The sequence below is a fragment of the Nipponia nippon genome, unplaced genomic scaffold, assembly GCF_047370975.1.
Source record: "Nipponia nippon isolate SJK-2023a ecotype South Korea unplaced genomic scaffold, ASM4737097v1 scaffold_6, whole genome shotgun sequence".
NCBI lineage: Eukaryota > Metazoa > Chordata > Aves > Pelecaniformes > Threskiornithidae > Nipponia > Nipponia nippon.
The window spans coordinates 29,232,549-29,257,324 of record NW_028262380.1 but is presented as its reverse complement, the minus strand read 5'-3'; the positions used below and the strand labels follow the sequence as shown (position 1 = coordinate 29,257,324).

At 43.4% G+C, this 24,776-nt stretch overlaps 2 protein-coding genes across 7 annotated transcripts in view; both read left to right on the top strand.

Annotated features, from left to right (window-relative positions):
• Positions 1-17,309, top strand: part of NFXL1 (nuclear transcription factor, X-box binding like 1) — a 52,495-nt gene extending 35,186 nt beyond the window's left edge. The window contains exons 19-22 of one of the 5 annotated variants that reach the window (XR_015699688.1): positions 4,029-4,133; positions 4,719-4,833; positions 5,403-5,489; positions 8,937-8,985. Coding sequence is in view for 3 of the 5 variants with exons in the window: in XM_087736605.1 (XP_087592731.1) it covers positions 4,029-4,133; positions 5,403-5,489; positions 8,937-8,990; positions 14,039-14,212 (420 nt within the window). In the remaining 2 variants the exon portion in view is untranslated. Of the gene's footprint in view, positions 1-4,028; positions 4,134-4,718; positions 4,834-4,942; positions 4,965-5,402; positions 5,490-5,749; positions 8,900-8,936; positions 8,991-14,038 lie in introns of those variants that run through there. The other 4 variants (XM_087736605.1, XM_087736606.1, XM_087736608.1 and 1 more) reach the window with 4 other exon arrangements.
• Positions 17,310-20,855: 3,546 nt separating this feature from the next.
• CORIN (corin, serine peptidase) overlaps positions 20,856-24,776 on the top strand; it is a 157,396-nt gene continuing 153,475 nt past the window's right edge. For both annotated transcript variants that reach the window (XM_087735590.1, XM_087735589.1), the window contains exon 1: positions 20,856-20,935. In XM_087735590.1, coding sequence (XP_087591716.1) covers positions 20,861-20,935 — 75 coding nt within the window. In that variant the 5' untranslated portion in view covers positions 20,856-20,860. The remainder of the gene's footprint in view (positions 20,936-24,776) is intronic.

The window sequence follows — 24,776 nt, the reverse complement described above, 5'->3', positions numbered from 1 at the left end:
AAGGCTGTGGATGTTGACTACTTGGACTTTAGTAAGGCCTTTGACACAGTCTCCCACAGCATTCTCCTGGAGAAACTGGCTGCTCACAGCTTGGATAAGTGCACTCTGCGCTGGGTTAAAAACTGGCTGGACGGCCGAGCCCAGAGAGTGGTGGTGAATGGAGTCAAATCCAGTTGGTGGCCGGTCACGAGTGGTGTTCCCCAGGGCTCAGTGTTGGGGCTGGTCCTGTTTCAGTATCTTTACTGATGATCTGGATAAGGGGATCGAGTGCACCCTCAGTAAGTTTGCAGATGACACCAAGTTGGGTGGAAGTGTCGATCTGCTGGAGGGCAGGAAGGCCCTGCAGAGGGACCTGGACAGGCTGGATCGATGGGCTGGGGCCAACTGTATGAAATTCAACAAGGCTCAGTGCCGGGTCCTGCACTTGGGTCACCACAACCCCATGCAACGCTACAGGCTGGGGGAAGAGTGGCTGGAGAGCTGCCTGGCAGAAAAGGACCTGGGGGTGTTGGTTGACAGCCACCTGAACATGAGCCAGCAGTGTGCTCAGATGGCCAAGAGGGCCAATGGCATCCTGGCTTATATCAGGAATAGTGTGGCCAGCAGGACCAGGGAGGTGATAGTGCCCTGTACTCAGCACTGGTGAGGCCGCACCTCGAGTACTGTGTTCAGTTTTGGGCCCCTGACTACAAGAAGGACATCGAGGCGCTGGAGCACGTTCAAAGAAGGGCAATGAAGTTGGTGAAGGGTCTAGACCACAAGTCGTATGAGGAGCGGCTGAGGGAACTGGGGTTGTTTAGTCTGGAGAAGAGGAGGCTGAGGGGAGACCTTATTGCTCTGTACAACTACCTGAAAGGAGGCTGTAGCGAGGTGGGGGTCGGTCTCTTCTCCCTAGTAACAAGTGATAGGACGAGAGGAAACAGCCTCAAGCTGCGCCAGGGGAGGTTTAGGTTGGATATTAGGAAAAACTTCACCGAAAGGGTGGTCAGGCACTGGAACAGGCTGCCCAGGGAAGTGGTTGAGTCTCCATCCCTGGAGGTATTTAAAAGATGGGTAGATGTGGTGCTTGAGAACATGGTTTAGTGGTGGACTTGGCAGGGATAGGTTAATGGTTGGACTCAATGATCTTAAGGGTCTTTTCCAACCTTAATGATTCTATGATTCTGTGATTCTACTGTCTTGAATTTGCAGCTCTGACATGTCACTTATAAGACTGTTTGTTTGGGCTTTGACACTATTAATGGAAATGTGCCTAATTAGTACGGAAGAGTAAGATGGAAATAATAGTTCTAGCCATGGATTGTTCTGGCCTGCATTGGATGACTTGCAGGTGAGACTAGGTTGTGTTATTGTGTATGATGCTCTTGGGTGGGGAGCCAGGAGAAGGGCCCTTTTATTGTGCAGAGATCATGTGGGAGCAAATTGGTTTTGCAATGATTGTGGTCACTAGCGAGCAGACTCAGCTGTTGGACTCCGTGGTCCTGGCTGGTACTCTGACCTCAGTAGCGTGCAAGGTTTAAAGACAAGTTTCTCCCCTCATCTTTTCAAAATGAGGCAAAATGCAAGATAGATTTGCTGATGTTCAGTTGTGCCTGAACAAACCTAAATTCCTTCTTTGATAAGATGACCAATTTATTTTTTTTCCCTGCAGATAAAGCAAATAGATTAGATCTGCTACATAAGGCTTCAGCAGAGCAGTTGAGTCAATGCCACTTAGTGAACAACTAGCTCAGATACAGAAGAGGGTAAATACAAGGATGAAGGTGGGCTAAAGGAAACAACTGCTTGTATTTTATTATTTTTTTATAAAAACACATACCCCCAAGAAAAACGCCAAAGCAACAACAACAAAACTAAATGAAAAGTTGGAACAAGAGATGTTAACAATAAGGAAATTTTCCCAAGGACTGGATTGATTCCTGACCTCGCGTTGTTTTCAGTAATGACCTTGGCACCAAAAAACATGGGAATTTTCTGATGAAAGCTTGTGGAGTGTTGTCAATACATGACAATGGAGGAGATGCATCTGCAGAACACATGTATTTGGGGCATGTTATTAGATACAGAAAAAACAGTAAGACCGTGCATGTCAAGACTAATAACAAGCTCCCAGGAAACAGCAGAAATTCTTATTGTCACAGCATGATTAGCTGGAGAGAAATGCAAATGAGAGCTGAAGATGTACCGGCGAAGATATTCTATTAAGAATAAGGTGCAATTAAGGCATTGTACAACGTCCTTCCTGCTGAGATGTCATTTGGAATATTACATGCAGTTCTGGCTACTGTATTCAAGAAACACTGATTTAAGCTGGTTGAAATTCAGTGAAGGGAATACTATGGGAATAAAGAGCCTTTTATGAAAGGACAGTAGAGAAATATTTCAATATGAGCATAAGAACTAAGGGGTTTAGACTGGATAGAATAAATGTAGGAAATTCAAAAAAAGTCTTGCATCTTGTAGTGAGCTCCTGGAACAGCATCCTTAGCGAAACAGTTAGAAAGGGGGCAGAATGGGGGACTCTTTTCATGGTAAGTCTTCACCCAGTCCTAGAGGGGTCATAGGAAGTGCCTGCGTTTAGGAGGACTGGACTTTAGGATTGAACATGATGACTTAGAGGTTCCTTCTAGTGCTGTGTGAAGTGTGCTGAAACGGTGACTAAAAAAACCAAGCCTAAAGCACAAAATATCTGTCAGTGTAATAATAGTTTGTGACTGGCATGGACATGAAAATATGTATGTCTGTTCCATAATTTTTAATCAGAAAATTTTGCATTCTGTTTAGGTATGTGTGTTGTGATACTAGCTCAGAGGTTGAGCCAGTTCCAATGGACTTCTGAGAATCCAAATTTACTAATCCGCAAGAACTGTATACACCTGCTTTTTATAATTGTCTTATGTAGTATTCTCATTGTGGATGAAGTGAAGTATTATGGATACATTTTCAATTTTTAATAAATGTGAAAAAATGTATCTTAAAATTGTATGTCTTACAGCATTTTCCAAGTTGTGTTAATCCCTCAGTAACAGTGAGGAGGTGAAATTTCACTTTTAATAAAGAACCCTATCCAATGCTATTTTAAATACTTTGGGGAATTAAAGCTATCTCTATAAATAAATTGATTAGATGTCTTATGTGAGATTACACCTTCAGTTATTAACAGTATTGGGTTATGTAATTGAAAATGAAAAATCATTATTGTGAAGATTTCTTATGGGTATGTGTATGAGCAAGGTATATTTTCAGTCAAGGTCTTAACAAAAAGTGAAAAAATTTGTTTGCTTTCTTGTCATTTTTTTTCTAATATAATGCTGGGAGCACTGCTACATTCCTTACAGCAGTTTGAAATTAATATCTCGGTTCTTAACACAGTAATTGAATGATAATATTTTCATTATAGATGTTAAAAATTACACTGGTGGTAAAAAGTCTCTCTCTCTCACAGATGTCAGAAATGGGATGATCTGCCAAATGCAGAAATTTCGCATTTTGTGAAATTATTTCATACCTGATAAGAATATTGGTGACCTGTATTTGACTTTTGCATAGTTCAGAGGATACTTGCATGCAAAATTTTCTTGTGTGGTATTTTTGCTTCTGATTCTCTCCTCTTTCTTTTGTTGACTCTGATCTACAAGATGCTACAGTACAATTAATTTCAGTTTTCAGTTTCTTTTTACCTTATCTACTTGTATTCCCCCAAAATACAGATAGCTAGGGTAATTGTTGTATAAATTACTGTGGAGATGACTATTCTTGAAACATTTGAAAGGAGAAATTGGTTTTTAACCAAGCTGTGCCGGTAAAAGATAAATTGTTCTACAGGAACTGAAATACGGTAAATAACAAGCAAACATTTGCCAAAAAATGAAGAAAAATCAGCTCTTTCACAAGTAGAAAAACTGATAAGCTCGATGAGTTTTCTGTTAAGCTGCTATGTCTGAAATCAAAACAGTTCATAGATTCTTTGTAATTTTACAATCATTTATTGGTGTGGGTGTTTTGTTTGTGTTTTTTGTTCTTTATAGTTGCCCTGTGGTCACCGGTGTAAAGAGGTTTGCCATTCAGGTAGCTGTCCTCTGAACTGCAGCCAGAAGGTTAAACTCCGATGTCTCTGTAAGAGACTGAAAAAGGTAAATTTCTAAGTTACAGTTTTGAGAATGATTTATTTTCTTCGCATGTTCCTAGGCTTGTATGGATGGATTGTCTCTGGTGCAGATTAGAATAGGTCCAGTTACTCCAGAACAGCTATGACAATTCACATCAGCTGAAGATCTGGGCTGCAATATCAAAAGATTCACTGGAGAATGTAAAATCCTGTTAGTTCTGAAATATGTTAGCTGCCTGACTTACAATAGCTTTATCTTCAAGCACACTTGAATTTTTGTAGCTCCATTGGGAGAATTGTCAGATGATCTGGAGTGATTTGAGAAGAAAAAACCACATTTTTCCAATGATATTGGGGAAGTTTATAATTACATAAGTTGGAACAAGCACAGATATTGTGAATCCCTAACTAACGTAATCAGTTACGGTTCTCTGCAAACCTAAAAGTACAGGCATCAGCATCCTTAGCTTCTAACAAAGGTAAGGGACAAAGTAATGTAACAAGTTTATTATAGCTAGTAGTATTATGAGGGGAAGAACAGAAATTGATGTGAGGTCTTGGCAAATAATAATGACTTACTGAAAAAATCATTATCTGGCTTAATTAAAAGGTGCTTAAATTATCTTTCTGGACCCAGTTAACTTCTGAGCCTTCCAAACAGGCTGCAGTTCCCCAGAGTTCTCAGCTTCTCTAAGAAATGTCTTGTGCAACCAGAAGTCTTGCAGGTGAGGTCTTCAGCAGGAGAAAGGACGACGTGTACAGAACAAGTGCTTCAAGTTGAACAGTGTGTGCCTACAGATAACCACCTTTTTTTTTTTTTTTTTTCTTCTTCAGTATTAGGGGGAAGGGAGAAAGTGTGAGTGAGAATTCTTTTTTTTTTTTTTTTTTCCCTCCATGACCAGACCTTGCCCTGTAATCTCACCCACTTAAGTGAATGTGTATGAACATTACTGAGACTCTTAATGCTAGCTCTTTCTGCCAGAGTTCAGAAGGTTATTGCACTTTGTCTTAGACAAACAAGTGAGAAAAGAAAAGAGAAGAGAAATAAAACTGGACTATTTGATTTATTCTTGCTTTCAGCTTCACTTATTGGAAAGAAAGAAAAGAGAAAATGACAATTTAATATAGAACTAATACAGGTTCAAATAATGTTTAATCATTAGCTTTATTTTCTGTGTAACCAATTTTTTACTAAATAAGAATGTTTCATAATTATTTTCATAAAGAAATGGACATGATAACTAAAATTTTATATAGGGAAATGATTATAAAAGACTCAAATTATACTTAACAGGAAATACAGTGCAGCAAGATACAAGAAGGCCAGGTTTCACTGGAATGTGATGCATTATGCAAGGAAATGAAACGGAAAGCAGCTGAGGTAATGTATCCGTTGTAGCTATAATTTCTTGTCAGTGCTTCAAGAAAAGTAGGAAAAAATGAACACAATGATTTTCCAAGGCAATACCAGCAAAAAATACAACATAAGTAGATGTGCTTTTTAATAGCAGCTACTTTTTCAGACTTGCATTTGGCTTAGTGGAGAGAATTACAGTGTTTGTAGACAGTGTTAATTAACTCAGTGAAATACTATGTTAAAATAACGTTCTGTTATTTTCCTTTTTTTTTTTAATTTGTTAGAACTGGTGCTTTCCTCTTCTGCTGAGAACAAGTGATGATCAGCGATGATAAAATCGTCATTGCTGATGATTAGTGCTGTAGGATGAGGGCCAAGCCACTTCACAGGGCATTGTTAAGATCTGCTCTTTCCTGTGAAAGTTTTGCAGCCATTGAATGCTCAACTTGTCCAGCATGAAGAGTGTAATCCTGTCACACTGTATTGGTTACCCTGTACCAGAAGAATGGCGAGTTTTGAGCAACTGCAGTATACTTTTTAGCCTGCTGTAAATGTGACTTCTCCCTAGTTCTGCTGTTTTATGAAGTAAAGAAATTGCTGCATGCTGTCACCCAGAGAGACAGAATATCAACCCTGCTCTTACAAGCCTTTTATGAAAACATAAAGAATGGGTGCATAACTTGCTTGGTTTTTATCAGATAAGTGTTAGATATAATAAATGTACAACCCAAAAACTCAATGGGTAAAGCTGACTTTTGTCAGCTTCTGCTCAGGCTTTCAGGATTGATTGGCAAGTTGTAACAAGTACCATATAGACAAAATCCTGCAAGTTTGCAAGCAGGTCAAATGCTAAGACTCTTGGGATATGCCTTTAGAAAATCCCAACCATAACAAACAGTTCCAGTAAGAGTGTGAAGGTGAGTTCGTAGGACATGGAGTGCACTGAAGCGAGGTGAATTCACAGGGGCCTGGATGAGCTGGGACACAGCAGCAGGTCTCAGTGTGGTGCAGGGCAGTGTCAGCTGCTGCTTTACTTCAGCAGATACTAGTTCCTATTTCTCGCCCCGACGTTGTAATCCACGGGGAGGAAGTCTAATGCAACGAGCAAATGACTACAAGTTTCTCCTATAAGCAATGCCACAGATATACTGTGTGGCATAATCTAGCTATGTGTACCTTCCTCACAGAAGAACATGGATTTGTTTTGGGTTTCTTATATGAAATTATAAAGTTCTATTTAAATTCTTACGAGGCACCTTTTTGTAGCCTGTGTTGACTTGTAAATGTCATACTAGAATGATCTCCTATTATATGCACTTGACAAAAGTAGTTCATTATGTCAATTACTGTTTAATGTCTCAAGACTGGAAAAAGTCTATTAAAAACTGCAAACATTTACAGAGATAATGTAGTTTGCACAGTTGCAAAACAACCATCAATTTCCAAAACCAAAGTGTGTTAACTCTTAATAAAACTCTTCATGTATAGCACCTAGTGAGTATGCACTTCTGAGGAATTGAGTGAGTCTCTTACTGTACATTTTATTAAAGAAATAGTTCTAGAAATGTTTTTCCGTACTGTGATTATAATGGTTAAGCTTCCCTCTACCTGTGTATATTCTACCTATGTATCTTACACAAATATGACCACACCAGTGTAAAAAGAAGCTCTTGTGTTGCTTTTTTCCACATTTGTGGGGCACTTTTTCTTTTGGAGCTGAAGTTCTGCCGTTAGATGGCAGTGAAATACCAGGAGGCTAGTTGTGCAGTTTTTTCCACGCCAGACTGCGATGTGCATTGCTGAAAAGGTCTTTTTTTTTTTTCTCACTTTTCTAAAGAGAGACTCTGCTATTGTGCCTAGATTAATGAAATTGTCAATAATGGTTTTATGTGATATACAGTTTAGCAATTTCAAAAATTGTCTGAAAACCTGCAAATAGGACTGTTCTATTGACCCTGTCCTCAGTTCACGCTGTTTGAGCTACAGTGTGCTAAAGCATGGGCTGGTGTGCTTTCTCCTTACTCATCAAGAGCTCTTGAATTGCAAATTGTTTGGAACAAATTCCACCTGCGCAAACCATATTTAGTAAATTATTGTCACTGACAGCATGCAAATCATCCAGTTATTAGGATCAAGACTGTTTTTCTTTCAAGTTATTAATCAGATTTTTACATCTAACTTTTCTAAGGTAGCAATTCAGTGGCCGCAATGCTAAAGGTCCACGAAATGTACACAAGAAGGCAGACACGTGTTTTCCCAGTATACTCCTCCTGTTGCTACTATTACTGTAGTGATCTCTAATTATGGGAATTTTAGAGATCAAGCTGCTGTCTTTCTGTTCAATGGTCTTTGTTGGATTTATCTCCTGTTAGCATGCCTAATTGTTTTTCAGTCAATGTAAACTTTTGGCATCTATAAACATCCTGTAGCACTGACTTTCTAAATTTAGCCGAATACTATGTGGGAGTAGAGTACTTACCTCTGTTATGAACCAGCCTCCTGGTAATTTCATTTCATGCCTTTGCTTTTGTATTATGAAAAATAATTATTGATGTTTTATCCGTATTTGGCATCTTCACACTCTTCAGGATTTTGTGCCCTGTGAGTCACCTGATGAATCCCAGTTACGCATCTCTTTAGGCGGAAGCCGCTCCATCCTGTTGACTTTTGCGTGTGTTCAGGCTTTACGTTCTTTTGTTATTGCAGGACCAAAACTGAATGCAGGAGCTAAGATTCAAGTGCGTCGTGTGTTTACATATTGACATTTTTTCTGTACCATTCTTTTCTTAATAATTTCTAGCATTTAGTTTGCTTTCTTGAACACTACAAAACACTTTTATAGAATTATCAATTGTAACTCCCATGACTTCTTTTCCTATGACTTTCTGATGGTGGAGCATTTTTTTAATTATATCTGGTTTGCCTTACACCAAGAGCTTTAAAGCAGTTTGGTTATGCATTATCCAGTATATGTTGTATTTGGTACAAACATAGAGGTTTCCTCTTGCTCTAGTAGTCAGGGAACATTTAAATTACTTGGAATTGAATATGTTTGTGTAAATTATATACATATATACGAATTATCTGTATGTGTAAAGTGTACTGAATTGAGGACGAAGTTGCTGAAAACTTAGAATAACTGGTTTTAGGGATTTTCCTGGTTGTTAGTGAACAAACCATTACTTTTAGGTTTTATATTTGTTGGTTGAGCCTGTCAAGTTGAAGTCATAAGTTCAATTTATAACCTTGTAGCATCCATTATATGTTCCATGTTTTCCAAATGTGAAATGATGCAGGTTTTCTGAGAATATTTTGTAATCTGAATAAGCCAAGAGCTCACTTAATAGAGGTTTTGCTCGCTTCTGCTGAGAACCATTCTACAGGACATACCATGACTCTCTAAGAAAATTGGTTTAGCTGCTGTTTACAACAGTTTACAACAGTTGCTTATCACTTTGTATGTCTGGACAGATAAAAGAGGCGGAAGCCAAAGCTGCTATTGAAGAAGAGAAACGAAGACAACAGGTATCAACCTTTCTTCTTCTTCACCCACTTCCTCCCCCACCTTGTTCTTGTTAGTAAATAATTTAATTTACATGCGACTAAAGATGTATAGTTTGTAATGTGATATGCACAGTCATTCCTGTCAGCTGCTACCTTACTCTGTGCTGTGAATGATTTACCATGGTTAAGAGCCCACGTTTTCCCAAAGAATTTTCATAATTTTATGCAAAATGATAATTAATCAGTTTAATCTTGCATTACTATAATGGTGTATAGTAGAATTTATTTTTAAAATACTAAGTACTCTTGATTTTAGTCGAACACTTTATAAGGCATAAACCCCACAGAATTGCTGAATAGCCTCCATAGAGATTTAAATACTGGGTGAAGCTTCCCTCCTCCCTCCCATCATGAAAGAATGAGGAAGCCTGAATGGGTCTCTGAGGGGGGAAAAGACGTGTATTTACTGTAATTGCTGTTGTTGGTGAGCGTATGTTGTCGGCATTGTAATCCAAGAAGCTTCTGTGGCAGCTGCCTGGAGACACTAATGCTAATCGTATTTCAGGCAATAACCGTAAGCTTGGTCCATGGCACGGTGGCTAGGTCAGGTTTGTCACCTGGAGGCCACAGCCTTAATGCACTCCTTCCAACCAGTTCACGCGTGTATGCCTGTGCCTGAGCATTTGACACCAAATCATATGATAAGTCCAGCACGTGCTTTCTGACTCTCCTTTTACTCAGTGATCACAACAGATACGTATTAGGTTATACTTGTGTTCTCACCTGGATGTCACACTCCGTTTTTATTGCGGTGCACTGGCTTACTCCGTGCTTGAAAATGGGCGCGGGGGGCTTACTCGCAGACCCAATCCTCTTGTACCATTCTCCCAATCTCATTAGGATAGACAGTTTCTCTGTGGGTCACAACTTCTGTTACGCATACTTTGATTAATTGCCTAGAGACTTTATTAAAGCATTATGTCTACCAACCAGTGCTCTAGCAAGGCCTGCTTTTGCTTTTCAAAGGGGAGTGTGTCTACTCATCGTGCAGGAGAAGCATGCAGTTATGTACATGTTGTCCAGGGGACCAAGGACTCTTTTGTGATCATCTTGTAATGCTTATTGTTGCATTCATGCCTCAGCTGTCTACAATATCGTTCACGTATTCCCTCATGCAACTCATAGACAGTTCATCTAATTTTTCTTGTTCTCTAAGCTAACCTTGGAAATGTTAGTTCTGGGACATAGGTCAGGAAGTGTAGCTTGCATACAGATGCCTGAAACATTTTGTTAGGCAGAGGTAACCTATAACTGATGGTTCTGCAAGCTAAGTACTGAAGTGTACTAATGGACATTTACACATATAAAGAACATGCCTGCAATTCTAGAGCGAGAAATTAAAAGTTGCGGGTGTTTGTATTGCACTGATTGTATTTTCATGCACTCCAGAAGGCATCCCAGTTACTAATGATTTCTGCCTCAAAATCACTTAACTTAAAGTCCCTCTAGTAAAGTCCCAGTAATGAGGCTTCTCTGAAACTGTAGCAGATTCACTCCACCAGCATAGCGTGCAACATTATTTTTGTCTTTGATTCTTCAGCAGTGATTGTTTCTCTCTGCAGTCATGCCACTGTTGCTTTCTACTTGTACATTCACTGAAGTCTGACAGTTACAGTCCAGCAGTACCCTTGTATGTATATGCAGTATATGGCAACTGCTTCTGTGTACGTGTTTTGTGTTGGATGCAGCTTCAGGGATAGAAGACTTCACCTATACATAATCAAGCCTATTAAAAGGTTAATTAAGAGTGGCCAGTTATATAGCACAATAGCAAACAGTAGGACAACAATAGTAAAAAAAATTAGGACAAAACCAGTAAAAAAAAATAGGACAACAGTAACTAATACATAGGCCTTAGAATTGCACACAAGTACTAACCTCAGCTACTGCAGCCTCTTATCTGAAATTGCTTCCCTTCCAATTTGATCTCATAGTCTGCCATCTGGTGACACAAATTGGGGGACATCACTGTCATAGGATGCTGGGTCACATTAAGGATATATATTTATTGAGTATACTCCCTTCTGACAAACGTTTGTGTTTTGTACTACCTTTCTGATTGCATTAGCACATTTTTATATAGACAGTCCATCTGTTAGTCATAGCTTCTCGAGGCCTGTTTTGATTAATACTTCATTAAATCCTTTATATACAAACTAGTTAGTGCTCTGGTAAGTCTGCACATTTATATTTTGGTATTTGCTATATTTGGCAGCAGCTTCTGCTAATACCATTTAGAGATGGACTCACCTGTGTCTTAGTAGAAGGGAGACAGCTTGGTTAGACTTCTCGTCTAGCCCTAGCAGGCAAACTTTCCCTCCGCTTCTAATTCAGAGGCACCATGTGAGGCCAGGGTTTTCACAATTGCTAGAGGTGGAAAAAAGATCAGTGCTTTGATTATTTAACAATTCAGACCAAGCTCTCTCTCTGTCCCACTCTAGTGTAAAAGATTTGGTTAAATTTTCAAGCTAACTGGTAATAGTAAAGAGTTTCAATGCTGAAAGTTGAGGTCTGAAACCTGAATTCTAATTAATGAGTTGTATGAAAGATTTTGTTTCTTTTTTTCTTAGAAAGAAAAAGTGTTTTAACAGCTCCTTAGAAGTTACAACAGTCAAGTGCCCGGCCACCCTCCCTGCCCTGTAAAATACAAGACCTGCAATTTCAGGATATATGCTTTGTGTCTGTATAGTCACTGCTACTTGCATTCATTTAGCTACACATTCCCATGGGGCTGCTACTCCTTCCAGTGCAGGAAGAATACAGAGAATAACACATGAAGGAGCAAAATCCAGTACCTAAGCAACACTAAATTAGACGTTACCTGACTTCAAATTGTTTTGAGTATACTGTTGAAATAAATGCATTTCATTGTACTTTTAATATGTCTATACACAAAGAAGTTAGGTTCTTACTCTAAATGAAAAGCTTGAGCTTGTTTAGCTTGCAAAATTAAGGTAGTTTGAAGACTGAGCACAACCATTACTTTATTGTTCAGGGATCATTGAGGTGACACTTTGGGAACGATGACAGTTATATAAAATCCATAGGTAGCTTTCAAGGATAGTGATGGCTTCTTTCTCGTATTCTGTGCCCACGAACCTTTTTTCACTCTGTGTTTTGTTTTTTATAATGTATTTATTTTTAGCTGGGTTTTTATAAAGATCACTAGGAAAGCAATTCAGTACCTGTTATATAATTGTTCGAGCCCTATATTTTAATTCAGATTACTGCAATTCATGAAGCACTCTGCTTTTAAAACTTGCAGATCACAAGTATATAATAACTATAGAAGCCCCAAATTTTATTTAGCATCTGTATAAAATGAAATACTGCCATATTATCTATAAAACCTTAAGGACTCTGCACTTGCCTCCACATTTTGGATTTTGAAAAACTGTTTCATTAAAATGCTTTGCTTTTCGAAAGGAGGATTAGCTAGTTGAAAGTAATCTTGTTTCAAATAGCAGGCTGTAGAACTTTGTCTGAACTTTTCTCCCATACCATCAGAGAAGTGCCAACAATTTCTGCCTTTATTAGGTACAAAGGAATAGACATCAAAATAGGTCCTTTTCTCCTTCTAACAGTGGTATCTGGCACATGGAGGGAAGTGAAACTCTGACAAATATTTGCTGTCAGTAGAGGAAGACCAGACATCAGGCAGTCTTGAGTTCCAAAGGAAAATTATATTTACTGGACTACTTCTCTGCCCATTTCCCAAAACAGTCTTATTCTTGTTTCTTTAATGCATCTACCTTATTGTCTTAGTCCCTCTCTTCCTGGCAGCACTGCAGCAGTGTCATGTAGATTTATTTCCTCTCACGGCCAGGCTTTGTCTCTGTTCACTGTCCATGTTTCTTCTGCTTCAGCTCAATCTTGCGCCTTTTGCCCAGCCAGTCCCGGCCTGCTGCACTCTGCTACTCCCATCTCTCGCCTCTCTTTCAGTTCATCTTGTCTCTCTGCTCCCTAGCGCCTTGTCCCATGCTTTCTCTAGTAGCTGACAACTCTGCCCACGAATCCAGATAATCATCGGACCTTTCCTGGTTTTAGTCTGTCTTTGGAGCATCTTTTCTGTTTTCCTAGCAATTAGATGGCTCCTCATTGGAGTCTCATCCCAGTCTTACACTGTTTGTTCCAGGCCGCCTAATTCCAGTTTGATTTCAGCTTTGTACCCTAAAATGAGTTTTGTCTGTATTCTCTTGATGCCCTTTTAAAAGGATGTGGAGGGGGATGAGGAACAGGGATCAGGGGATCCTACTGTTCATTCCAGGCATTGCCCTGAAACTGCTCTTCTAGGTGGAAGCTTGGCATTCTTCTTATTTTTCCAGTTGCTTTGCTTCATTTTTGGGCCTAAGGGCATGTGCTTTCTTTTGAAGGATGCTATGTACCTATTACAGTCATGTATGAGTGACTAAGTGTTAAGTTGTAGCACTTAACAAATGGAATCTTTTTGTGCATGTCTAAGATTATAGCTATTAATCTAAAATTTAGCTGAGCATGCAAAATATAAAGAATTGGGGGAAGATGATAGATTTTTTACTTGTATTTTTATTCATTTATTTTTAGCAGAGAGGACATCCTTATTATGGGGGGAAGGTCTTTGAAGATTTCAGCCTATGCTCTTATATATGTTATTGTAATAGCTTATATACTTACGAGTGCTTTTCTTTCATAGGAAAAATAATGTATTTTTAACGTATTTCATGGAAACAACAATCTCATTTTGGCTTAACATATTCAGCCTGAGTTAAAAATCTAATGTAGAACTTCAGTTGGTTGCGCTTTGGCGATGGTTTTTATAGGAAACTAAACAATGGTTTAATACTTGGAAGCGAAGTGCTTTGTAACCATGGGGCATAGTGCTACCATCTCATCTGTAAGAGATGGATAACTTCCATTGGCTGCCAGTTATTTTTATAAAATGTTTTTTGGGAATGTTATTTAAAATCTGCACATTTCCTTGTTTTTAATTCTGACACAAATGTCAACTACTTCTGGTTTTCTTCATCTAGGCTGAACTGGAAGCTTTTGAAAACAGATTAAAAGGGCGAAGAAAGAATAAGAAAAGAAAGGATGAAGTAGAAGTTGAACAATCATCATGGCAAAAATACAAGAACTTCATTATGCTGCCAATGTTCGGAGTTGCTGTTGTGATGGTTGCATGGCTCATGGTCTACAATGACTGAAAGAACTCAATATTTAATATACCTCGGTTGGGCTTTAGGTAGCTGTTATTCCTAGAACGTTAGTCTGTGTATAACAGAACTTAATATGCATAGATTATGTATGTATACTGTTTGCCAAGAAAAGTGCAGAGGAGGGAAGAAACGTCACCTTTTGTGTTACTACATTCACAGCATAAAACTGAATTCAGACACTGAAAGTAATAGTAGATTTGAGTCTACACTGAAGTACTGATGTAATTTGTCTGACTGAGATCCGTTAACATCTCTTCTATTAATATATTGTGTTACTTTTCCTTGTCTCCATTTCATATATTGAAAATAGCTTAGTAGAAAATGCTTTACTGAATATTTGTTTCCTCTAAAATCAATTTAGTGGTTTATTGAAGATTAGTATTCTTATGCTAGTCATTATGTTGTATCACACAATAATTTCTGTGCTTCATGTCAGTTTTAATTATAACAACCAATGGGGAATTTCAGATCACTTAGGCTTGAATATTCTGGGGCCTCATGTCAGAACTTTGTTCAGAGAAAGGAAATGTGAACTGTCTGTCAAGTCAGCTGTACCACAAACAATAAAATGAGCCCCCTTACACACTGTGCGGGGTTTTTTTCAGTTGTGTCGGTCCCCCCCGCCCTTGTTTCCTCAAACCAATGGAAGACCTCATTTAGTGGACAGGTGCATGTGCTGAACACGGATGTGCAGTAGTGTCAGGGTACAGGGATGTGTTCTCATCACTGGCCCCATTGCCTGCAACAGAAAAGCAATTTGAAATTGAACTTAGAGCATCACTTGACTATTTGTGTAGATAAATGTCACATTTGAATATTTGCATAGGTGTGCAAAAACGTAATTGAATAGCATAACAATACCATTATATGTCCTTCTGAACCTATCTGGATGGTGCTTGCTAATCCTGTATAAACTATCTAGCTGTTCTTTTAAATGTTTAAATATTTTCTTACTGACAGTTTAGAATACCTTGCTTTTGGGCTATCAGTGGTGGTTGCTAGAACTGAAAGGTTTACACGGCTTCAAGATTATTAGAGAAGCTACATTGTCTCAGCTGAGGGACTGCAAGTTAAATTCGGGCGCGGGGGAAATCAGAAAACTGAATTTTTAAACCTGTGCTGGAAATTTTATGCTGGTACTTGAGCATTGTGGGTAACCGAAAAGTGCTTACAAGATCCTGTGAAAGATGGGGTACAAAGCCAAAGGGCATTAGGTTGCCCTTGTAATTCAGACATATAATTTCATCACAAATCCTGCAAAAGCAGTGGGACCATTTGTGTGAATTAGTAGAGAAGACTGCAGTTTGTCTGAAAGCTCTTGTGGTTCATTTTGGCCGACTTGTAAGGGACCCAGTATTAAATTGAGCTGATATCCAATTGTAATTACAGTTCATCAGCAGAAAAGAATAGAAAAGCTGCAAAAGGCAGTAGCTTTTAGATTGCATAGACTGACAAAATGGGGAGAAAATCACTTTCTTTTCAATTTTTCACCTAAGTTTGTTAAAAGAGAAAAGAAGTAAGAAAAACTGGGCAATATTTAGCATGGATTGGTGCTATTTGATAGTATTTGATGGTTTGTTTTTAAATGATTTTTAGAAATGCATACTATTTCTGTCATGATGTGTCAGGCCATTAGTATGTAAAGTTGTAGATTAATTGAAATTACACTAGGCGATCATAGTTGCATCTCTGTTGAATTCTCTTATTTTTCTACTATAAGGAATAAACCATTTTCCCTATTGTTACTTTAACTCTTTTCTATAATATTAATGCCTGGAAGATAATTCCATTTATAAGTGTTGTTTCTTTAACCAAGTGAGGTGATGCTATTATGTGACTGCTTATGCCAGTAACTCTCCTATCACTGAAAGAAAAAGAGAGATTTTTGTTCAGCTGAAGTAAAGCATGATGTATTGTCCAAAAATAGAGAAAGATACCTTTATAGCTGAACTATGCAGATCAACATGAATGAGACCATTGTGGAAACATCTTTTCTCTCACATGACTATAACTCATTTTTCTATTTACTGTTAGCTTTTTTTTTTTTTTTTAAAAACAAGTACAATGTAAAGTTTCTCCTTGCCTCTACAGGAAGAGAAGAAATCTCTCTCTACAGAGCTATAAAGATGAACTGCACTTGAATTATTTGTTTGATGTCATTCTTAGTATTTGTGTGAAATACTGGAGAGGAAAAGACTTGCTTCTCATTGATCATCTTTAATATAATAAGAAAGCACACCAATCTTCAAAAATTCATTCCATTCATATAAATGTGCATATGAGTAAGCATATTCCCTTTCTTAAAGGACCTGTATCTCTCCTGAACCTCACATATGTGAGACATACCTATTTTTGAAATGTTATTCAAAATAGTTCTGTATATCTTCTCCAGCCATCTGAGTCATTGGCACTCTGTGCAAATATCTGAACCAGATATTTGTTTCTTGGCATAAAAAAAGTGTGGGGGTTCGAGCAATCTGCAGTTTAATAAATCACTCATTTCTATTTGGTTTTTAAAATTATTTTTGCCATTAATTTTTTGCCTTTTTTTGCTTTTGGTTGGAGCTGCATGTTGCAAGCATGACAACCTTTGAAGTAAAAGGTACAGATAAAATCACCTGTTATTCAGTATACATGAAAGACGGTAATTCTATAAAGGAAATATTGAACTGAAGGTAGGGGGGTTTTTTAGCAATTTAAATGTAATGCAATGAGCAAATATTTTGAATGTTAACAGTTTACGGAAAAATGCATATTGGTAAGTACACATTAAAACAAATGATAAAATCTGACCTGCTGTTGATGGGAAAGTGTAGAGAGAGAGAGAAGCCTGATGATGAGGATACTTAACATGCAGAATATTTAGCTATGTGTAAAATGAAAAAACTTGGGGGGGGCTTTTCCTGATCCTGAATGCATCCTGGTGAGCATTTGTCTCTCCGCTGAACCAAGGTGCTTACAAGTTGTCAATAGATTTTGGATTGGAAACTCCTTGCACAAGTTTGTTCCCTGTAACAATAACAGAGCCATTGTGTATGTTAATTTAATGTAAAAACCAAGTCAGACAATAAACACATCAAAAACAACTTGAAAATTTGTTTGTTCTCAAGGACTGGTGTAGTAAAGCAGCAAACTTCTCCTGGGTAATGACGAGTGACATACTGCAGTGGAGGTTTTAGGCACGCTTTTTGTTCCCTTCTCTGGCAGCGATGGCCCTTACTGCTCAGATTAGGGCTGCAATTACGTAGTCACATTCCTTCATGTTACCGCTCTGACAACATGGCGAGAATGGGTCGGGGAAGTAGATTAAGATGAAACAAATGGGAATGGATTTACTAGATGATTTTTTTGGCTTCATATGGGGAAATATAGCTGATTTATTAGACATTTGTCCTGACCTTAACTACTAGAGAAGGAAATGTCAGTATGTAGATAGCACCAAATTTGTTCATAAAAGCTTCTATGCTTGATTGTGGCTTTGAAGCACTGAACTCTGAGTTTATAATCTCGGTAGTTCTGGCTGCAAAGCCTATCTGCTATATGCCAGTTTTTCTGAGGGTGGTGAGCCTGTGTGTTGTGGGGTTAGAGCACAGAGATGCTTGCTCTGAGGGACGTGCCTCTGCCAGGCAGTGGAAGCTTGACATGTGCGGTAGCCGCTCTCTGGCACGAGCTTTAGGGTGGAGTACGCTCACGGGGACAGCCCGTGGGTGACCCTCTCCTCAGGTTCATTTAGTTCAGATATCCCACTTCTGCTTTGATTTCGTCCCGTTACCAGCGGTTATCTATGGGCATTTAAGTCGCTCCCTTTTCTTGCTTCGTGAATGTAAATTTGTATCTGTGTCTGCCCTTATCATTCAATTAAATCAATCAGTTGCTCTAAAGAATTATAAAATGAAGATACTGTAGTGGTCTGTATGTACGAGGAAGGGTGAAAATCAGAGAAAAATCAAATGAAGTCAAATTAGTTATAATGAGACACACTTGCTTCTTTCCGCTAATGGTTACATGTTAATGCAGAGTCCGAATAATTCATTAAAATGTTTATATGCCATGCTACCAGAAAACAAGTTTCTGGTATGGATAGTGTACAATATGAGCTCTCTGATATATTAAAGTCAGTCATAAGGTAGGCTAAATGGCAGCTGTCTAGAAATAAGCCATACTCTGAGGGAACTGTGGCTTAATTCAACCAAGTATTATTTAATCTAAATAATTGTTTCTCGTGCAGTGATTTTCGTAAAATTGCCAACAAAAACAGACTCGGCTTAGGCTTTCTCTGTGTGCTGAACACTGTGGCTGAATCTTGTAATTGTGAAACTGCAATCTGAATGGCTCCCGCACTTGAAGAAATTAGTATGAGATTAGGAGTCAAGATTGGTTTGGAATTCACGGTATTACTGCTGAAGGGAAGGCATTCGCCATCCAAGGCCACGCTGGCTGTGCACTCTGAGCCATGTACTGCACCCCTTTGATTTCAGTTTTCATTTGTTCTCCCTGTCAATTTTGACAGGGCTAACAAATCTCTGTAAAATACCGTAATAAGTAATGAATTATGGCTTGATTCCTCTTTTTATCAGCATTACAGCACAGAATATTTGTTGTTTTACATTAAGCAATTTGAAGATTTTGCATAAATGCTCTTGCTTCCATCTCTTTCCATGCTTTTCCTATTATTTGTGCAATTGTTTTAAAAACAAAACCACTGCTTTCCTCCAGAGGGGACTTTGCTTGGTTGGGTAAAAAAAAAAAAAAAAAAAAAAAAAAAAAAAGGCAGGACTGAATTACCATGAGCAGGACTTAGGTACAATGGCACTCCCGAAGCACAGGGTGCCCAGTCTCTGCCCCATAAAGTTTGCACACAAACAAAAAGTGACAGGGCCTAAATCTGAAGGTATGGAAATAAAGATATCTGGAGACGAAGCTGGAAAAAAGCTAGGAAGGAGTGTTTGTCCTAAACATACATAAACAAACTCTGTGTATGAGGGGTATCATCCTCACTGATAACCATGAGTGGGATAGAAGCCGTATCCACGTTGAGGTGGTTCTTTGCATTTTTTTTGGGTGTTCCCTGACTCACGTTTTCAATGATAGCATTTCAGAAGCACTAAAACACGCACAGTAAAAACTGGAAGCCTTTCCATTTTGCAAATGTCAGCTCGGATCCCAGTCGTGGTGCCAGTGACAGCTCCTTCTGGCTCCTGGAAGGGTCCTGAACTGCTTCTGTTCCAGCAGCGCCTGCTTCTGCCCATCAACCATGCTTTTTGTCCTGTTGACTTTATCATTCTTGGATAGCGCTTGCGAGCTCCGTTAGGTACACAGACCTGGACTTCGCTCAGACGCGACATCTTTGGATGCAGATACAGGGAAGAGGGGACAAATGCATCAAAATGCAAGCCTTAAAAGCCAGTGTCTCACGGGGGTGGGGCATTTGCTCTGCCATCTGCAGCTTCAGGCGGCACTCGTCTCTTAGCACGGGAGATTTGCGACACCCCCCGCTCCAGCTCTCAGGTGCCTGGGGGCGGCCAGGGCCGGGGCCGGGGGGGCACAGGTGCAGCGTCCCCGGCCGCCGCGGGCCCCCCGCCCAGCGCCTCCTCGCAGGGGAGGGACGGGGCAGGGCGGGCTGGCGCGGCCCCGGGGCGCTGGGACCGGAGCCCCACCGCGGGGAAGGAGCTGGAGAGACCCGTCGCCGGCTGCGGGGGAGCGTCCCCCGCCGGAGCCCCTTCCCCTCCCCTATGCTGTGCCGGCGGCAGCGCCCGCCGCCGCGTCCAGCCCTCTTTGTGGAGACGAGGAGGACCGGCCGGGGAAAGGCAAGCCGCTGTGCCACGGAGGAAAGCGTTGCAGTCCCTGTAGGCGCGAAACTTCCTACCCCTGGGGTGAATCGAAAGCCTTTGCATGACCGTAACGTAAAATAAAGAGCACCCGGAAGGCAGGCGGGTCCTCCGGCGCCCGGGAACCGCGGACGGAGGGACCCGGGAGCCCGCCGCGGCCTCGCCGCCCCCCGCTCTAACTCCGCGCTCCAACTCGGCGGGCCCCTGCCCCGGGGTGGCTTCGGGTGGCTGCAGCCCCGAGCCGGGCGGGCCAGGGGCTCGGCGGCAGCCGGCGGCCCCGGGGCCCTGAGCGGGCAGCGCCCCGGCGAGCGCAGGTGAGGGGTGCGAGGGTGAGCCCCGCCGGCTTCTGCCCGCGCACCGCCCCCGGCCCGCCTTGCCTTGCCTTGCCTTGCCTTGCCTTGCCTTGCCTTGCCTTGCCTTGCCTTGCCACCTGAAGCCCGCCGCGGCGTGGCGAGACGTGCTTTATGGGAGCGGGGCAAAGGCTGCGCCCACCTCATCCGCCTCCCCGGGGGACGGCTGTAGGGCGAAATTAGCAAGTGGGCTGTCTCTCAGCTTGTCCCCGAGGGGTAGAGCCCTGTGTGCAAAGGGGGTGGGGATGTGGCGGCTTTCTCGCGGAGGTTTACTATTATTGGGTGGAGGACCGAGGAGGGGGAGGCTGCCGAGCAGACAAAATGCGGAGCCCCCCCCGCCCCGCAATGTCTGTGTGCGGGAGGCGGGCGGCCGCGGCTCCTCTGAGACCGAGGTAGAGGAGGGTGGGGGGGGGGGGCGGCGGCGGCCAAGGCGGAGAGGGTCCGGTAGCAGCCAGAGCATGCTCTCCATGCAACAGTTCGCTGCCCTGCCGGCGGAGGAGGAGCGCTACCGGCAGGTCCTCTCCGCCAACCGGGTAAGGCGAGCCCGAGGGCGCTCCCCTCCACGCGTGGGGCCGCCTCGGGGCCGGGGGCTTCCGAGGGCAGCTCGGCGACCCCCGGGGTGCGGGTGGGGGGCAGAGCGCTCGGGGGACAGCCCCAGCCGCCGCCGGGTGCCGGGGGTGGCGGACGGGAGAAGGGGAGCGCGGCCGCCGGCCCGGCGGGGAATCCCCGTGCGGCGGGCGCAGCCTCGCGGGGCCGAGCGCAGGTTGCTCGGGCAAGCGGGGAAGGGGCGAGCCCTGCTCCGAGCCCCGGCATCTGCCGTAGTGAGAGCGGACCCGCGGCTCGCAGGCAGGGACGGTGCCGTGTCCCCGGGAGGCGCGGCCGGGGGCGAGTGACCGCCCGCGCCCCACCTGCCGCGGCGGAGCCGTCCCAGGGCGCGGCCGTGGGGAGAGGCGCCCGGGGCGGCCGAGTTCGGGGCGCGGGGTGCAGGTGAGTGGCGGTTGTTAAACCGGTCGTTACTGGCGTTGCTCGAAGAGCTTAGCGGGGCCCTCGCCCCAGTTCTCTCACAAAGTCAGCGGGGAAGATCAACGGGGCTGCTGTGCCTGTGAATCGCTCTGGCGCTGGAGGGAGCGGGGCGGAGTCGCGCCGAGCTCGACGGCAACAGGTCCGGCCGGGATTTGCAAGAGCAAAGTTTGGGCTTGACCTCCGGCAGGACGCCGGTGGCAGCTCCACCGGCGGCCGGGCTCCCGGGGAGCCGATGGACCATGACCTCGTCCCCGGCGCGGTAGCTGCCTCCCGGCAGCAGCGCGGGCTGGCCGCCCGCCGGGCTTGGTGTGGGGGGACTCCTTCCCCTTCCCGCGGCTGTCCGGCGGGATGGCACCGCTGGTCGCCACCACCCGCGGGAGGTGGTCATCCCGTGGAGGGTCACGGCGAGGGGCGATTAACTAATCGTTGCAGGGAGAACCAGAATACCTCGGGGTCAGCCCCCGAGCCCGCCCTTCCCGCCCCTGGCCGGGGAGCGGGTGTCTCCCGCAGTCCCGGCGCGGGTGCCGCCGTCCGAGGGGGAGCCACGGCGGGGGCCGCCGGTGAACGGCGGGGCCGGGGGGCAGCGCTCCCTGCGGCGGTGCCGGTGCGGAGCCCCGCGGCGGGCGGGCCCCCTCTGCGCCCGCCGCAGCGGCGGGGTGTGGCGGCGGAGCACCTGAGGGGAGGGTGGCGGCGCTTCCCGCCCTGCCGCCCCGACCCCGGGCCGCCGGCGGTGGGCTTTACAGGTTTGTAAATACGGCGGTATGCTTCAGTAGTATCGTTGCTCCGCTTGATTTAAAATGCAGAATCCTTGGACGCATTTCATGGCAGACGATTAATTGATTAACCTTTATTTTACGTTATTAGCTGTCTGGCTGAGACGGCGAAACTCTTAAGTGAAATCAAGTACCTAGAGCTTTTAATGCATTCACGGGGTCTCTTGGGAAGGTTTAGCTTTCAGCAGTAAAAATATGGGAATGGATTTTTCCATATGGCCACTTAGACCCTTCCTGTGTTCCTAAAAGATGGAGCAGTCAGCAGGACTGGATTGTAATTCTTTAGTTTTGTTTTTCTAATGGATGCCTTAGTTGGAGATCTCTCACAAGCTTCTCAGGTACAGTGACACAGACAGCATTGAATTAGTGTATCACTGAGGTAATCCAAACAAATATAAAAGAATAATACAAGGAATTATAGAGCCACTCTGCTTATGTGTCTCTGTAAAAGCTGGTGACATCTCCTGAGTGTCTTGGACATCATCCCTCCTCTGTAGGGAGCTGGGGGCTCCTCTGGGTGACAGGGGAATCCCAAACAATGTCCAAACCTCCTTTAGAATGGAAATGCTTGTGCCTTTTTTTCCTTCTTCCATCAGCCGTTTGTGGGGTACCCCGACAGCTGGGTTTTTCTGCCCGTGGGGAAGCCTGGACCTTCAACCTCGCATATAATCGTCACTCAGCACGCATTTTTAAGGCAGCCACTGGTACTCCTTTCCCTGAGAAGGTTCTCGGGGTGGTGAGCCAGGCAGCACAGCTTGCTGGCCCAGATTAGAGGAATCTGCTTGTGCTCTATTAGTATCTGACGGGACCATCGGGAGAAAACATTGGTTTTCCTCAGTCTTTTGGAGCTGGGACTATAAAATACTGAAGAAAGCATTCACTTCCTCTCCAGAAATCTTTGCTGGCACTCGACTGTGTGCCTGTGGTAGATAACTTGAGTGTGCAGTGAATCAAAAGTATGGGATGGTTTGAAATGTGTCACGATTGGAGGTGTTCTATAAATGTGCAATGCACACAGGGCAATTTAGTATTATTGTTTAGCTGTTAATTATGTATTAGATGATGTCTGCAGATACAAATGAAAGCCAGGACTGTGCCAGTAATTCCAGTAATTATTTAAAAATACAAGCTCACTTGAATGTAGGAGCTGCTTTTTTTTTTTTTTTTTTTGCTAAGCTGATATACATGTTTAGGTCTTAGCACTCTGCTCCCTTGAGGAACATTACTGTCCTGCCGTTACACTACGTCCATGTACTGCCAGACACATAATTTCTTGTCATTACTTGCATGGCCAAGCGAGGAGTGCGTGCAGAGGCTGAGGTGGATAAGCTCCCAGACAGAAATCTCATTTACCAGAAGGGGAACGGTCCTTCCAAGAGGAGGTCAACAGGCAAGGGGATGTTGGGATGCTTACACCTGGCGAAGAAACCCAGCGGCTCCTGCTCTCACTGCTACTCAACTGCTCTAACCAACAAATGCTGAACTCTGAATAAGCCCTTTGTACACAAGTGGGAAGACGTTGCCTCCATCGGTGTGGCCTAGTGGCGGTTTGGGCTCTGTGAGTCTTTGCCACGCTGAGGCCCAGCAGATTCGGGCCATCCCAGTCCAGGAGGCACAATATAAACACTGCAGGCACCTCCTTAAGGGATGGAAGCTGTGGCTTTGACTCCACCTGGACCAGGAAGCCGTGGATACCAGGTCGTCTGCTTTCAGGCTGGACAGCAGGCGCTGTGAGGCAGTTAGACGCAACGGCACTGTCTACTGGTGTGGTCAGGTTTTAAAAGATGGCGGCTACTGCTACATTGTGTGGGAAGAGTCGAATCCTGTCAGCATGTCGGGTATCTTCAGCAAGCGCTTGCGAGGCCAGATGAATGCCTTGTTTCTGAACGCTGGCCAGGTTTTGGCAGGGGTGGGTGTCAGGCCACTTGCAGCAGGGCAGTTCTAGGCCCTTCCAGATGTGGCAGCCGGACACCTCCTGGTTTTTAAATGCCTTAGGACAAAGTAGCTAAGCAGCACGGCTTGATGGGGGCAGTCTGATTACAGTTTGAAATACTGATGTTCTTACTCTGTCCCAGTTTCTTTACCAAAAAGAAACAGGCCTCATAAATGGCAGGCTGGGTAAGTACAATTCTCCAGCGCCAGGGGAGGAAGGTGGATGATATCCCCTTGTGAAGTGATGGATTGTTACAGTAGGACAAGGAAAGCTTAAGTCCTCCATGAAAAGGTCTTCACACACACAACAACCTCTGAAGACAGTGGCCAGACAGGCTCCAGCTTGACTACCCTCATTGCCTCTGTATTTTTAATTTTTCCGCAGTCAATTTTTGTCATGTGAGGGTGTGCAGTTTCGTCTGGAACTGTCCTGAGCCTCAGTCTGGGCGCCAGGGCATGACTCCCCCTCCACTTGCTGGGATCTGTAACTTGGGGGGGAGTTACTACGCCTGTGAGGTGGGTCCTCCCTTCCTGAGAGGCTGCGTGAGGGAAAACGGAGGGAAAAGAGGTAAGGAAGAGCGCCTGGGCCTTGCCTAGGTGGCTTGCCTCCTTGGCTCACGCTGCAGCCTCTGTGCCCTCCAGCCAG